Source organism: Brachyhypopomus gauderio, unplaced genomic scaffold (genome assembly GCF_052324685.1).
Source record: "Brachyhypopomus gauderio isolate BG-103 unplaced genomic scaffold, BGAUD_0.2 sc79, whole genome shotgun sequence".
Taxonomy (NCBI): Eukaryota; Metazoa; Chordata; class Actinopteri; order Gymnotiformes; family Hypopomidae; genus Brachyhypopomus; species Brachyhypopomus gauderio.
The window spans coordinates 726,900-742,846 of record NW_027506900.1 but is presented as its reverse complement, the minus strand read 5'-3'; the positions used below and the strand labels follow the sequence as shown (position 1 = coordinate 742,846).

The 15,947-nt window shown below is 37.9% G+C and overlaps 1 protein-coding gene across 1 annotated transcript in view; it reads right to left on the bottom strand.

The window, feature by feature from the left end:
• The window catches only part of LOC143492560 (mucin-5AC-like), a 47,905-nt gene extending 34,983 nt beyond the window's left edge, over positions 1-12,922 (bottom strand). The window contains exons 1-24 of the mRNA XM_076990905.1: positions 12,809-12,922; positions 11,971-11,994; positions 11,715-11,774; positions 11,427-11,486; positions 11,079-11,126; positions 10,883-10,921; positions 10,523-10,784; positions 10,198-10,312; positions 8,921-9,008; positions 8,433-8,542; positions 7,057-7,270; positions 5,781-5,906; positions 4,220-4,337; positions 3,942-4,077; positions 3,615-3,713; positions 3,457-3,523; positions 3,176-3,310; positions 2,915-3,079; positions 2,733-2,827; positions 2,302-2,428; positions 1,334-1,586; positions 1,068-1,117; positions 851-954; positions 155-306 (exon numbers count right to left, since the gene is read on the bottom strand). Of these exons, the coding sequence (XP_076847020.1) occupies positions 155-306; positions 851-954; positions 1,068-1,117; positions 1,334-1,586; positions 2,302-2,428; positions 2,733-2,827; positions 2,915-3,079; positions 3,176-3,310; positions 3,457-3,523; positions 3,615-3,713; positions 3,942-4,077; positions 4,220-4,337; positions 5,781-5,906; positions 7,057-7,270; positions 8,433-8,542; positions 8,921-9,008; positions 10,198-10,312; positions 10,523-10,784; positions 10,883-10,921; positions 11,079-11,126; positions 11,427-11,486; positions 11,715-11,774; positions 11,971-11,994; positions 12,809-12,890 (2,729 nt within the window). The 5' untranslated portion in view covers positions 12,891-12,922. The remainder of the gene's footprint in view (positions 1-154; positions 307-850; positions 955-1,067; positions 1,118-1,333; positions 1,587-2,301; positions 2,429-2,732; positions 2,828-2,914; positions 3,080-3,175; positions 3,311-3,456; positions 3,524-3,614; positions 3,714-3,941; positions 4,078-4,219; positions 4,338-5,780; positions 5,907-7,056; positions 7,271-8,432; positions 8,543-8,920; positions 9,009-10,197; positions 10,313-10,522; positions 10,785-10,882; positions 10,922-11,078; positions 11,127-11,426; positions 11,487-11,714; positions 11,775-11,970; positions 11,995-12,808) is intronic.
• Positions 12,923-15,947: the final 3,025 nt, after the last annotated feature.

Here is a 15,947-nt window from a genome sequence, read left to right as displayed (position 1 = left end):
AAAGTTCATATCACACAGTCAGTTCACAGTTCACAGTCAGCAAATGCATTAGCAGATAATGTAGGTTTAACATATCATGTAATGACCACTTATATACAGAAGATCATAATTAACAGCATCCTGTCCATGTCATTAAATTAGCTCACTAACTCACCATGTGTTACAGTCAGATTTAACAGTTTTGTTTGGTTGGTAGAAGCCTCCATTATAAGAACAAGGACAGTCCTCTTCTTTCACACACCCTCCTTGTCCATCAGCCAGCAGACCATTTGGACACACACACCCTGACATACAGTGTGAGCTCACCTGTGGCCCACACCATAGAGGGAAGCTTTAGAAGATATTACAGTCATGTACAGAGAATGATATTTATCCCTGTCCATAATATTGTCATAATAAAACAGCTCAATATCAAACTCCTATAACACATCTAGCAATGAATTCAAAATTGAAAAGAGGACAAGACAATTGACAAGATATTGCTAAAAACCATAGCAATTATTTTGGAACTATATGTTTAGCTTTTCTTTAAATGTAGCTCACATTTTATGATATGTAACCATGAATATGAAGCCTGCCCTGCAACATGTAAAATAATGGCGTGTAAAATAATTTAAGAAACAGTGTAAAAAATCATGATTTTAAGGTTTGAAGCACCAGGTTTGTCTCAGACACTGATTATCAGAGTGGAAACATAGGTTCAAAAGCTTTAATGGTTAGGTCTTTCTTGTATAAGTGCTGTCATATTACGATCAGTTGTTATCCATCTATCGGTAAGTTGATCTATTGCTTCATGCACACCTCCACCTATTCTCCACATCCATTCCTCCACCTTTATCTGGTGACTTACACATTGGTCAGAGCCCTGTATTTTGCAGCTTCTCAGGCACTCTGCCCCACTCTCTCCAGGTTCAGCATTTGAGCAGTTGAAGTAGAACATAGGATCTGTGCAAGCTAACAGGAAAAACATACACAATGTATTTAGTGTTTGAATGAAATTCACTAATACATTAAAGACAAAATCCATTCATATAAATCTACATAAGAAAATATGGACTTATGCTCACTAGGAACTTGCTGCTGTCCAATGCAGTGGAGCTCGGCATGATTGCAAGTGCTGTGATAAAGTAAATAACATATGACTAAATGTCATATATTCTAACAAAGTTGAAACATCTTATTTGAATGAATGTTTATTTGTATGGATATGATCATTTTATTAATAGATTACTTCTGAAAATGAGTTATTGAGTCAAATATGTTAGAATAACATGAGTAATACAGTTGGCTCAATCAGAGAATAGAGAGCCGCAGATTAAATTAATGTTCATACCATGTAGCCCCATCCTTGACAATGACATTCATGGGAGGCACAACCTCATCGTTGAAGTAACAGGGGCAGTTGGAGGAGTCAACACACTTTCCGTCATCCGTGAGGTAGGTGCCTTCAGGACAACTGCAACCATCCAGTGGTGTGTAAGTCACTTGACAGCTACGGTCCTGGCCACTGAGAGAGCGGCAGGTCCTACAACTGCTCAGGCTATAGGAGTACTCCATACTGCTTGGACAATCCTTGGAGAATGAACCTTCACAATGAGAGACAAACTTGCTTTAACAGTGAGAATTTCAAATATTTGAGAAGGTAAACAAAAAGTTTTGTTTATTTTTAGTAAATGAAAATAATTATTTACTATGAGCACCACTATTTTCTAGAATGTAAACTTTTAACAAGATAAAATAAATAACAGGCACAATTATTATATGCAATATACTATAATATTATATTATTATGCAACTATATTTATAAGTTAGAAAGCTAAATAAAATTAGAAACACAAAATTAGAAAGCTACAAAACTAATCTAAATCAATCTGGGGTGGGTTTCCCGAAACGTTCGTAGCGCTAAGTACTTCTTAACCTCGTACGTTTCATACTACACGAACGTTTCGGGAAACCCACCCCTGAGTAGTTTTTCTTTTTGACTTTCAGGAGGATGAACTAAATATGTATAAAATACACTCAATATGTATAACGATAAACTACCCTGCAAAGTTCTAACTTTTTAAAATATCATTAAAAAACAGAAGAAAGCTATGTAAAATAAAATATAGGACTGAAATAAATGTGTTATTTTCCGTCTTCATTTGAAACAGACTTTCCGATTTGGCTGCAAATTTCTATTGTATTACACACTGTAATAAACGCATTCTCTTTGATTCAAACCATGATACTACAATTAAACTATTGGGCCCACATTTTCTGATTTAAGATATTCATCAAATACTCAAATTAGCACCTCACCACAGGTGGTGTTTCTCCAGCCATAGATCAATACACCCTTAGCAGCACATGCATGGACATAAGATGAAACAGCTGCACACATGCAGTCCTCACTATTGCCACAGTTGCACGAATCATACACACACCTCTGCAGAAAATTAAGCAACACAATTAATTTAAAACAATTCCTGAAATGGCACATGAGTATGTGATGTTTTCCAACCAAACATTAGAGGGCAAAAGACTGTCCTTTTTTCTGGCCCAGATCACAGCACACCAAGTAATTGTAAACACTTGCATTATGATTGAATACTTTAGTAAAATTGTAAACACTGAATATGTAGAAACTTTTATTTGTAGAAACGTTCTGAGAGCTAAGACTGAGCACAGGGGTCTCTGAGGTTTGCAAAACATTGTTTTAAAACAACTCTAGCTTGGGCACAGAAACTTACATCTTTATAATCTTTTGGGTTAACTTCAACATGACATTGGGCAAACACTCCTGCTGGGTCAGTAAGCAGGACACACCATTCCTTGGCATATTTTTCTAAAATAACAAATAAAAATTATTAAAGAATTACACATATGTGAGAAATGAACTGGGCTAAATGTACATGAATAATAAGGACTATACCTTTTTCAACACTCATACTGCAGGGGTCTTGATTGTTGTTACTGACATCAGGACAATTCAACCCAACCTTCCATGTGTTAGCAAAATTCTCTGCTGTGCCCTCTTTAAGTCCTGATTCTGTGACAAAGTCATCTGCTTGGACATTGTTAAAGTTCCCACACAGACCTATAGGAAGGAAATGTATTAGTCATGAAATGAAACATTTCAATATGAGAATGATTGTGATTGTTCACATGCCTACAGTAGTTGATGGAAACATACCGCTTAATTGTGTCTTCTTTGCAGAACTGGCTACAATGTACACTCTCATGACAGGAACTAGTTGGATCTCCAGACGAAGATTTGGTGTGTGGGCAATGATAAAGAAAGTAGAAGGCTTGAAGATTGTCACTTGATCTGAAAATAAGAGAGCACCATGTCATTAAACGTCACAGCTTACATATCCAAGGATCTTGATCAAACTGTAGCATTGCTTTTTTTTTTTTTTTTTGTAGCATTGAAATTTTATCTTTAGGTAAAAGACGTCAGGTTGGAACATTCACCAGTATAAATTGGAAGTTTGGTAGTGAAGTCATTAACTTGTACAATGCCAGTGGGTAAGAAGGTAACCTGTTTATAGGACATAAAAACGAAGAAGTAATTGATTAAAAAATATTTTCTCAAAATTTTCTCAAATGAATAATCAGTTTAGAATGCTTACAGTGGTTGTAGAGATGATCAGCTTCACAGCTGTCAGGCATGTTTGCATATCTTTCTGACCGCATTGCACCAGACTCCCCAGTACATTCAAATCTTTGTCCTGAAGAAAATAAATGTTTATTTGTATCTACTACAGTACTCTTTGTGTTACAACTATTAATTATATTTCAATTTGATCAAATGGTTTTTTTTGCACAAGATTAGATTAGTAATATTACTGAGATACTTATAAAACACCTGTCACTAACTTTAAACAATACAGAGACCATTTTGACATATCAATCACTTGCTTGTCTACTTGGTTTTAAGTTAATTTAACAGCAGTGACCTTGGAAAGGATGTAGTAGCAGTTTCCATGGAAGGTGTAAGCAGTGCCATCATATGTAGTGACATGAGACCCCGTCACCATGCATGTGCCAGGACAGTCGAGAACCTCACAATTCCACCGCCCACTAGAACACTCACTGATATACACAAAGAGGAAGATAGTTAAAGTACACTTTGTTTATAATGTGTATATGGGCTGTGTGTGGGTGTGTGTTACGATTGATAATAAGAGTACACTTTCTTTATAATGTGTTCGTGAGCTGTGTGGGTGTGTGTTACCATTTTTGACAAGTTCTTGTGTATGATTCTCCAGATTTATAGTTATTTCCATTGTGGCTGCAAGGACATTGATCAACAGGGATGCAGCCAGTTTGCCCAATGTCATCAAGCACAGTGCCTGTATGAAGAGATCATTATACATACATAATTCAGTGTAGTGTTTGTAGATGTATGGTATAGAACCTAGTCATTTAGCAAAATGTGCTGTGGATGACATTGAGATATGAGGGAGCAGTCTGCAAATTCATGAGTTCAACCCACCCAAGTCAAATAAGTTCTTAATTAAATAAACATTCAGGACTTTCTACCAAATGCTTTCAGAATATATTTCTCAATTATACTACCACAGGACCAAATGTCTAAAAACCATCCACTATCAAAGGTTTTCAAAGGGACCCTCTACAGATAAAACAGTTTTAATTAACAAAAGACATTTAGACATATCTCAAGCAGCATTTTGTTCAGTACTTCATACATTAATAGCCTTACACTATGTTGCTGGTGTCAGGGGCCATTCCCCCATGATTATGGGGGAATCATGGTCTGGTGGTTAGGGAACCGGTCTTGTGACTGGAGGTCCCAGGCTCTAGGCCATGACTGAAGTGTCCTTGAGCAAGGCACTTAAACCCAACTGTTCCCCGGACGCCGGGCTTGGATCTGCCCTCCACTCTGGGCACATGTGCACCACAGCTCCCTAGTGATGACTAGTGTGTGCGTGTGTGCGTGTGTTCTCACTGCACAGATGGGTCAATGTGGAGGACAAATTTCGATATGGCACATTTACGTCTTTTACATGACTCAAGTGAGCAAGATCAAAATGAACACTTGGTATATGCTTGGTGAAAATTCTATTTAAACATTTCACATTGTGTCTAGGACAGGTTTACTACAAGTTTGCTATTCATTTAACTTTTTCATTTTAATGTTTTTCAAATAGTATCCGGGTATTATTTACAAATCCATACACATATTCATGTTTCTCAGAATAAGAATCTGGGAATTTGGCTCAGAAGAGTCTAAAGCTGATTTTGAATTTATGTGTTTCTTTATGTTTAATAAAAATTTTGTATTGAATTATTGAACTGGAAAGTTAACATTACTGATGAAACAATATACAATGTGCTGTTTATAATGCAATACTGTGGTTTATTTGTATGTGCATTTCAGAGTAAATCCTGCCACTGACCTGAGTTCTGAATGCCCATGTGTCCTAATCATACTCCCCTGTTTCCACTCTCCCTTTAGTCCACTACATAAGACCCATGTGAACTTTTATGAAGTATTGCCAGTCTACCTCTGGTCTGCATTCTAAGCTGTTGGTTTCTCTAGCTCTCTTTGTGTATAAGTCTCCGCCTGCTTATGTTTGTTGGCTATTTGTTTTGCCCTTTAGTGTAGCCTCATATCGTGTTTCAGGTTATCACCCATGCCTGCCTTGGTTTCTGCATACTGCTTCAGGTCCTCTTCATCTTGTTTCATTAAAGTTATCCTACTTATGGATCCCACCTCTGTGTCAGCGTCTACTGTATTACAGTGTGTGTGTGTTTCATAAGTGGTGGGTTACCAGGTGGGCAGAAGCAGCCATCAACACAGTGGTCTGCACAGAGCTGGCTCCCTTCTTGGTTAGAACAGGTGTCTGTGCAGGGGCTCCCACACTCACTGTACGCCATGTTCAATGGACACTCTTTTCCTGCATAGGTCAAACCACATGGATAATCAATAGGTTAACAACAACAAAGATAAATGCATATATCTGCCAAATGCCATAAATGTAAATGTAAATGTAAATATATTTGGCCTTTTGTTAAAACTTTGAATATTTAGTAGCAAATTATCCCCCTAACCTTATAGTTATTTGTAATAGGCTATATGTCATAACTCATTCTACAAACATAAATAAATAAATGCATAGTGTATAATGTATAATACATGTATAACTCATACATAGTGCCGTCTAGGGGCATTAAATCTTTAGCTCTGCAGCATGTTTACATCCTAAATCTCACTGAACAACAATGCCACTATTTAATAAAACACAAATATCCAAGGTGGACTGGATACCCTGGCCACAACCCCTATAACACCTGTAATTGCATCACACTGCTGCTGCAGAATAAATTAGTCTCTGCACAGTCTTTTGTATACATTCCTGTGCCATTCGTTCATATTCTGTATATCACCTATTTTAGTTACAGCTCCTTTAGTCCTGTTTGTATATTTCTGTCCTGGTTGCTTTTTCATGTTTTACATTTAAAACATTTACATTTACATTTAGGGCAGATGCTTTTTTCAGTCTACTACTAAACTACAGGAATCAATGCCATTATCTAGTATTCCAAGTAAACATAGGCTCAAAGTTAATCTACAGAAATTAAAACTTATACCTAGAAGCACAAATAACCATAGACAGATAAACATACAATTTAAGAACAAGGACAACAAGGACAATCTGCGGTGTAAATGTTAATTTAAGTACTAAACAAACAGGGGAGTCTTCAGGCTACGTTTGAAGATGGCAATAGACTCTGCAGTCTGAACAGCTACTGGAAGATCGTTCCACAATCTCAGAGTCAGGACAGAGAATAGTCTCGAGTATTGTCTTTCATGAGACTTTAAGCATGGCGTTTCAAGTCGAGCCACACTTGAGATTCGGAGTTCTCGTGTTACGGATCAGGCTTTGACATGTTTTCATGTTTTGTGCTAGTGCACGTTTGATACGCAAAATGCATTTCCATAGACCTCACCAACTGCGTATTGAAACTTTGATGTAATAGAATGCTTCCAATGGTCTCCAAAACTGCTTTGCAGATGACATCACCATTAATTTTTCAGGTACATACCACAGAGTGTCTTGCTCCTCCAGTTTTGCGGCCTGCCCCCTGCATGGGCACACTGTCGTGAGAACTCAGATATTGTGTCACACAAACATGGGGTCTTGCTGTTGTTACAGTGACACACATCTCTAACACACACATCCATAAAGCCTTGAATGGATAGTAGGTCCTGGCAGCTACTGAATGCTGGACTGGAAAGCAGTTGTAGACATGTAGATGTCTGTGAAGAATAAAGATGGTACTTCCTTATAATCACATCATTATTATTATTATAGTGAACTTCATCAGGTCTAATCTGGCATGAGTGTGTGTGTGTGTGTGTGTGTGTGTGTGTGTGTGTGTGTGTGTGTGTGTGTGTGTGTGTGTGTGTGTGTGTGTGTGTGTGTGTGTGTGTGTGTGTGTGTGTGAGAATGACATGCATGTCTGCATGCCCAGTGATGGATTGTGCTCTGTCCTGGGTGTTATGCTCTCTCCTCTTCCTGAGAGGTTGTTGTGCACAATTGGCTAGTGGTTTTCACCTGTGTGTTGACTAGATGGAAATGTGCTGTACAGTGTGTTGATTGTAAAGCATTCTTTGGTACTGAGAAAGATGCTGCAAGCATAACTTCATATAATAATTATCTGTTGTTAATGTTCCCATAATCACCACTGAATATAAACTCCATTGATTGTTTTGTTCTTTCCTGTTTCTGAACCATTCCTTTTCCACGTCTTCTGATTTCTGCTTTTTAACTGTGTACTCCTGTCTTTGAGAGCTGTTTTCATCCAGCCCTTGTCTGTTCTCATATGTGTAGTATTCTACCCTGCATATGTATGATTACTGCCTGTTTTAACTCCTGCATTGTATTTCTCTGCTCTTTTGATTCATCTGTCTCGACCTACATTAAAATCCTGTTGTACCAGTCCTGTTCTGGACTCTGTTTCTGCCTGAACAGCCTGGTGGAAGAAAGGGGGAAAAACTGCACAAGAATGTGCATTTTATATGAACTGAAGATGCTATTGTGAAAGTATGTAAAGTATGTTGTTCGTTGTATGTTATCTAATTCATTACACAACAGTAGCCTCTATGTTAGAGATACTGAAATCCCAGAAAGTAAAGGTATGACAGATTCTTCTCTCTTCCCTTCACTCTGGAGTCAAGTATCATAGCGAAAAGGCAAATTAGATATGAAAAGGCAAACCAGAAAACCAGATCTCCTTAATTAACTACAATTAACATCCTCTTAATGAGCAGTGACCAATGCCACAATTGTATTAATAATAGTGAGGGCTGGGTGCCCTGCTCCCATCCCTCTCAGTAGGTCAGGTATTATATAGCCTAAATAAGTAAATGAATGAATGAATAAATAATCAAACAAATTCTTGATCTTGACAGTTCATACCATGTTACTGCATTCCTCAGGATTCTCCTTCTCATTCACCTCCTCACATATCTCAGTTGGTGCATCCATCTTCCACTTATGGCCATAATCATCTGCACTTAGTTTTACCCCTGTAAAAGAAATAAGAAAAGTCAATAAAAATATAAAGTTCCAATGTTTTGATATGTAGGTTAAGCATCCAATATGTCAATCTGTAACCCCATGTCTCGAGTTATTTTTTTAAATATTTTTTATCTTTTAAAGACCAGTTGACAAGATGATAGCAGAACCACCACCACAAACATTCAAAGCTTTCTTATAAGTTCCTTATAAGAATAACAGAAGTTATGTAGGTGTTCATGTCTAGCAGTGAAAACAATGTTTGCTTTTTACAAAATGGCCAACATAACTCAGTCACTAGGCATTATAAAGTGTTCACCTAGAACTAATACAGAAGATGTGCTATTGTTTTTAACAATTATTTGTAACTACCAAAATAACTGTCTCACCATTTTCTGTGAACTCATCAGACGTAATGCCATTGAAGTCCCCACAAAGCCCACAGGTCTGATTCCTGTACTTTGTGGATATCTCAACCTGATGAATAGGACAAAATACAGGTCACTCATAGCACTTACATCAGGTTTCAGCCCCAGGCTTCAGCTCTCTCTCTCTCTCTCTCTCTCTCTCTCTCTCTCTCTCTCTCTCTCTCTCTCTCTATCTATCTATCTATCACACACACACACACACACACACACTGGTCCTCTCTAAATCTTCCTCTTCATTAGCTCATTCCTTTCACCTGTGCCTCATTTTCTCTCCTTTTTTTCACCAGTATTTAAGTTCACAGGCCTTCTGTGCTGCGCGTTCCTTAATGTCCTGTGCAGAGAGGCCCGTACCTGAGCTGCTCCAGCCTTGTTCATGCCAAGCTGTCTCAGCCATCCAAGTTGTTCTTATAGCCACTGTGATATCGCTGCTAGCCAGCATTATGAGTTAGACCTGCTGCCTTGCAAGCTGATCATGAAGAATAAAGCCATTTGTCTGTCTCTCACATCCTCTGTGCTGTCACAGCTTCCATATAGATTGTGAATATAAATATATTTCTGTAATGCTGGATGCGTTGTTTTTAGTACATAAACAGCTAAACAATATAATTCACATACTATCCATTTTACTCTCTGCAATTAAAAGATGTGTATGCATATAAAAAAATATGGAACTCCCAGAACTTCCTTTAAACAATGAGGTTCTAGTATTTAAACAGATCATTTCTAGTTTGTATAATCTTTCATGGAATGTTTTCTGTTTAATGATCAATATCGCTTATGTATAACAAGGAGAAATGCATCATTGTTTACACAATATTAATACATTACTGCAGAATTTCTTCTGAAATGTTCCCTATTGGTTAGGATGATCACAGGTTTGGTATCCTGTTCAATGTTTGACTTATCATTTGAATAAGCATACTTTATGTGAACAAGTGCTGTTTGCATTCTGTCTCTGAATCTTGGCAAACAGTGTAGCTCTGTGTCATACTTGAGCTCCAGTACTGACAGTGATCATACAACTGAAGCTTTAGCTTTGTAAACTTAAGCTTTAAGGGCTGATGTTTGCCCTATTCCTATGTATGGCATTTATCTTTAAAATGTAAACATGTGCTACCTGTAGTTCATGGATAAGGTTACAAATATGGGTTTATGGATCTTTAAGAGTTGTGATCCATTTTTAGACACTACTTAGCAAATATACTGCAATGGCAATGAAAACAATAGTTGAACTGTACCGAGAGTGAGTTGACTTCATCCCAATTGATTGTCACTCCCAACTTGGAACTTATCTTAATGAGACTCGTTGTTTTCTCAATGCGCACTCCAAGCTGAGAGCTGGGGAACGTCACTCTGTACAAAAATATTTAAGAAATTATTAGACACCTAATATAATGAAATGACCACAACTGCATTCAACAAGTAAATGCCATTATTTATGTTTAATTTCTTTAGTTGGTCAGCCATTCAAGTTTTTATTATATTTTTCTAGTATCTGTTTATTTGGTTATTTATGAATTGCACACAATCTAGAGGGACTTTAATCTCAAAGAAAACACTCACTCCTTGTCATCCATGGTAATGGCTCCATTGAGAAGCTTGATGACAATTCCCTCCAGCTTTAAGGTAAATGAACTGATGGTGGGAATGTTGTTGACATGTTGTCTCCTCATCTGGATATTAAAGTCCATCTTGGTGGTGTCACACAGGGTGGCCAGTACATAGTTACATGTATAGGGTAACTGGAAGAATTTTCCATCAAATGTATTGAAGTGGAAGTTTCCCCAGGTGCTGCAAATCTGCCCGTTGTGACCCACATTCACTCCTGGGTAAACATGTTTTCTTAAGACCGAATGCAGCATTTCTTGAGATGTATTGCAGAGTATCAAAGTTTGGAAAATAATGTTGCTATAACATATTTACCTGTATCAATAATCATCTTTGTTTCTGGCAGCACAGATACTTAATGTGCAAGACAAAGAGAGAGACTAATCAGATTATTCACGAAATATGTCACTTGTTAATGACATATATTTTTATAATTAATAGCAATTGTCCAGAACAATAAAATGAATGGGTACATTAATACATTTAATTATTTGAATATAAAAAAGCATACCTGTTGCCATGGGTATCACCTCTATGTGGGTTTCAAAAGAATCATGATCTGGTCAAATGAGAGCATCCATTCAAATTGGTTAAATGTGTATTATATGTATTTCTCCAATATGTATTAATAGCAATTCTTCTACACATTGTAACCTACCCTAAAATGGCCATGTTAGTGTTATTATAAACTGTAACACCTAAATAAGTAATACATTAAGTAATAAGCTGTATAGGCCTGAGCAAATTAATGCACTTAATATGTGCTCCTGGTTTCATCCTCGTATTATGAAATAATGAACTAGAGTGGCTTGGGAATATCAATAAACTTATTGCTGGTATATACAGTGAGATAGTGTACCTGCTGCTCCTGGTTTCATCTCCATTAAAAGCTTTGTTTGCCTTTCAGAAGAGCCATTAGCTGATGAAATGAGAGCATCCAGTCAGGTTAGCAATTAAATATTTAATTAATACTTGTAATAGCTCATTAATAGCATATCTCCAGAACATATGCTGTATCCTACCCTAAAAAGCCATGTCAGTGTTATAAACACTGTAACATCCTAAATAAGCAATATATTAAGTAATAAACTGTATGAGCCTGGGAAAATGTATGCACTTAATTAGTTATATACAGTAGGGAGGTTACCTTGTGCTCCTGGTGTGATCCCCATTGGATACTCTGTGTTGGTTTCAGAAGACCCATTAACTGATCAAATGAGAGCATTCATTAAGATTATTGATCAAATACTTAATTCATACTTTATAAAGTCTCATTGATAGCAATTCTCTGGAATATTTTAACCTACTCTAAATGTCTATACCAATATTATCAAGTAATAAACAATAGTAGCCTTGGTATATTAATACACTTAATATCGAGGATATACACTAGAAAGGTGTACCTGATGCTCCTTGTTTCATTTCATCTGAATGTTCCATGTTGAATTCAGAAGGACCATAAGATAATAAAATGAGAGGATCCATTAAGATTATTGATCAAATATTTAATTATTACTGTATGAAGCCTCATTGATAGCAATTCTCTGGAACATTGTAACCTCCTCCAAATGGCTGTGTCAATATTATCAAATAATAAACTAGAGTGGCTTGGGAATTTTTACACATTAACTACTGTGAAATAAACTAGAAAGGCATCCCTAGATCTCCTGGTTTCATCTCTATTGAATGCTCTGTGTAGGTCTCAAAAGAACCATAAGCTGATGAAATGAGTTTCCATTCAGATTCCGTTACAATCTCACATAATAATTCACAATGTTTTGGATACATCTAAATACACGAAACACTAAAATACACTTAAATGCAGATGATATCAGTTATAAAACAAAATAATATTTTTAACAGTTCAAAAGTGAATTATTCACTGGAACACTAAGTTGTCTCAACATGTCACACTAATGTCTTTAAGTTTCAAAGCTGTATTTGAATTTTGGTTATAATTAGTGTGACATGCATCAAGCTAAACCTTATTAGCTTGTCTCATGATCAAAAAATAATCACTGACACCATCAATTTCCTTCCCAAAATGTTTGCTGTACAACCTTATCGCTGCCTGAATAAACAACTTAATTAACTGAATAAACAAAGCTTCTTTCATCTGAGGGAAACTGTCAGAGAGCATAAATGAACAGGCAACAGAAAATAAATGCAAGCTAAATAAAACAGCATTTAAATATCTTTACCATTTTACAAGTGTAATCCAGTTTATAACCAAGAACCAACCTGATTGTTGTGATGACTGCAGTATGATTAATAATGTAACACATCTCAGCATCCACACTCGAGACATCATTGGCCTTCCCATCTTTACCAGCCCTGGGATGTATGTGAGAGGCTGCTTCCCCTCTTTCACCTACCTCGTCCTCTAAGGGGGTTTTTATAAGGAATCTTGCTCAGGTTAAATAGTAATTATCATTTCCGGGTGGAGCATGGCTGAAGACTGACCTTTTCATTACATTGTCTGTAACAATTCTGAATAAAACAAATATTAGTTTGCCTTTGTTTAACATCACATATGGTTTAATACCTGAGTGTGTCTCCAAAAGCAGACAGTAGGTATACAATCGTAGGTCTGCCAAATGTTGTGGTCTTTTCCTCCACTGAATGTGTTTCCAGGACTCAGCAGGCCAATCTTGTGCCCATGGTGTGGTCTTGTGGTAAATGGTTGTTGGGGTAAGGACAAAAGTTGAAATGATTCACTGCACAAAAGAATGCCACTTCACTAGCTTTTTCATATTAGTAGAAGTATAATGATAGTGAGACCAATTCAGTTTCAATCTGTTGGATCTTGTTGCCATGAAGATGGGCAAGCCATTCTTCAAACAAATGTTGTTGCTTAGCTGTTTCTCTGAGTACTCTAAACCATTTGGATTTCAATAAGAAAAACAAAGAAAAATAAAGAAACTGATATTTTTTTATCAAATACCTTTGAAATTTACTAATTTGCATTTTTGTGGACAAGCCTGTTTTTTTATTCTAGAAACAGTTTAGCCGAACAGTTAATGGGAATGTTTGTTTTCTCAAGCACTATCTGAGTTCATCACAACTGTGAATGACCTCCTGAAGTGTGCTACAAATAGCAGAAGAATCATGCACATTATAAGCAAAAATCTGCAACACACATTACAGAGGCATTTTGATGTATAACATGAAGAGGTAAGTAACTATGATTAGTAACTAGTAACTGGCAGTGTTGCGAATAACGCTGTTAAAAATAACGGCGTTAGGTAACGGTGTAATTTTGTTAGTAACGGGATAATAACGGGATTTTGCATTGTGTGGCCAATTGGGTCGTTCCTCCCTCACTCTCTTTGAAATTGGCTGGTCTGACTTCCTGCTTCCTGCCGACGCTGCTTCCTGCTGACCGACGCTGTTGCGGAGCGAATTTTGAAATTGTTTTCTAAAGTATAATAACCTATTTACGTGCTAATCTTTACCTTTTGCATTCCTATATACATTTTACAGGTTTTATTCCGGCCGCTGACCAACTTTCTGCCTTCACAAATCAGCAAGCGTAAGTTTATATATCGGCTAGACACGGTAAGTGTTTTGATTTATTCATGGCTGGTGTTGGTTTGTTCCCGTGTTCGGAGTGTGGCATGTTTAGTCTAGACCCTTTCGCCACTGATAGTAATAGTGATAGTATTTGTCAGAGGTGCAAACTAGTAAATTCTCTCGTGGCGAAAGTGGAAAGCTTAGAGCGACGCGTCCACTCATTATTGAGGGATAGAGAGACAGGGACAGGGTCTGTAGTAGGTGTGGACGCGCCAGGGAGAACTAGTCCCTCCGCGACTCCGGCGATAGAGCCCTCACAGCGGGGTGAATGGGTGACGTCTCGGCGGCGTAGTCGGAGAGCGAGGGCTGCAGCTACCGCTAACGCCAGCGCTAGCCCACCAGAGCACCACTCCCCGGTTCACGTGTCCAACAGGTTTGCCCCGCTCAGTGTTACACCCACTGAGGAGACTCTGGTCATAGGAGACTCTATAGTCCGACACGTGAAAGTAGCTGTAGCTGTAGGGGCACCAGCGGTTACAGTCAGCTGTTTACCGGGAGCCAGAGCGCCGGACATTAGTGGCAACCTTAGATTGTTAGCTCATAGGAGGTTTTCTAGGATAGTGATTCATGTAGGGGCCAACGATATACGTCTGCGGCAGTCAGAGGTGACTAAGGCTAATGTTAAAGAGGTGGTTAAATTAGCCCAGACGATGTCCGATGCCGTAATCTGCTCTGGCCCCATCCCAATGCGGCGCGGTGATGAGCAGTACAGCAGGCTCACGTCGCTAAACCGCTGGATGTCCAAGTGGTGTTCAGAAAATCAAGTGGGCTTTATTAATAATTGGGAAGAGTTCGAGGGCAAGCCTGGTCTTTTAGGCAGGGACGGTGTCCACCCCACCCGGGATGGCGCTGCCCTGTTATCTTGCAGCATAGCCCATAGCCTGTTAGCTAGTCGGCAGAGTAGCACTAGAAGCTGCTGACTGTCCAGGGTCGCGACCAGGCCGCAGACTAATGGGTTAAACCTGTCTGCGAGCTGCTTAGAGGCGTCACCAAGTTCCCTTAGGATTGAGACTGTGTCTGTGCCCCGGGTTAAACTAAATCATAAGAAAATAGTCCGCCCGAAGTTTTTAACTAATATACAGACTTCACATCAAATTATTACAACCTATATGACCGATCTGAAAATTGGATTAATCAATATTCGATCGCTCAACTCAAAAGCAGTTTTTGTAAATGAACTTATAACAGACCAGAAAATTGATATTCTTTGTCTAACTGAAACGTGGGTTCAATCTGGTGATTATTTAACTCTAAACGAAGCCACTCCTGTGGGATATAGTTATATACATAGACCTAGACTGTCAGGCAGAGGAGGTGGAATATGTATAATCTATCGTGATTGTTTAGAAATTCATCAGAAATACTTAGATATCTCAAACTCATTTGAGATGCAGTCTATTAATGTTATTAGTCCATCTGAAAATAAAAGTACATTCTCCCTAACTAATGTATACAGACCACCAGGGCCTTACTCAGATTTCTTAAACGATTTCACCGATTTTGCAGCAAATTTAGCAGTATGTAGTGACAAAATAATAATGGTAGGAGACTTTAACATACACTTTGATAATGCGGAGGATCCACTGACAAGGGCTTTTACTTCTATATTGAACTCTGTCGGCATTAAACAAAACGTAGTAGGACCTACACATTATCGAAATCATACCCTAGATCTAATATTAACGCTGGGTATCGACGTAGATAATATAAACATACTCCCGCAAACCGTAGCAATCTCCGATCATTATTTAGTAAAATTCGATTTTCACCTTAACATAAATACCCGCCCGTCTCCTCGGCAGTGTAT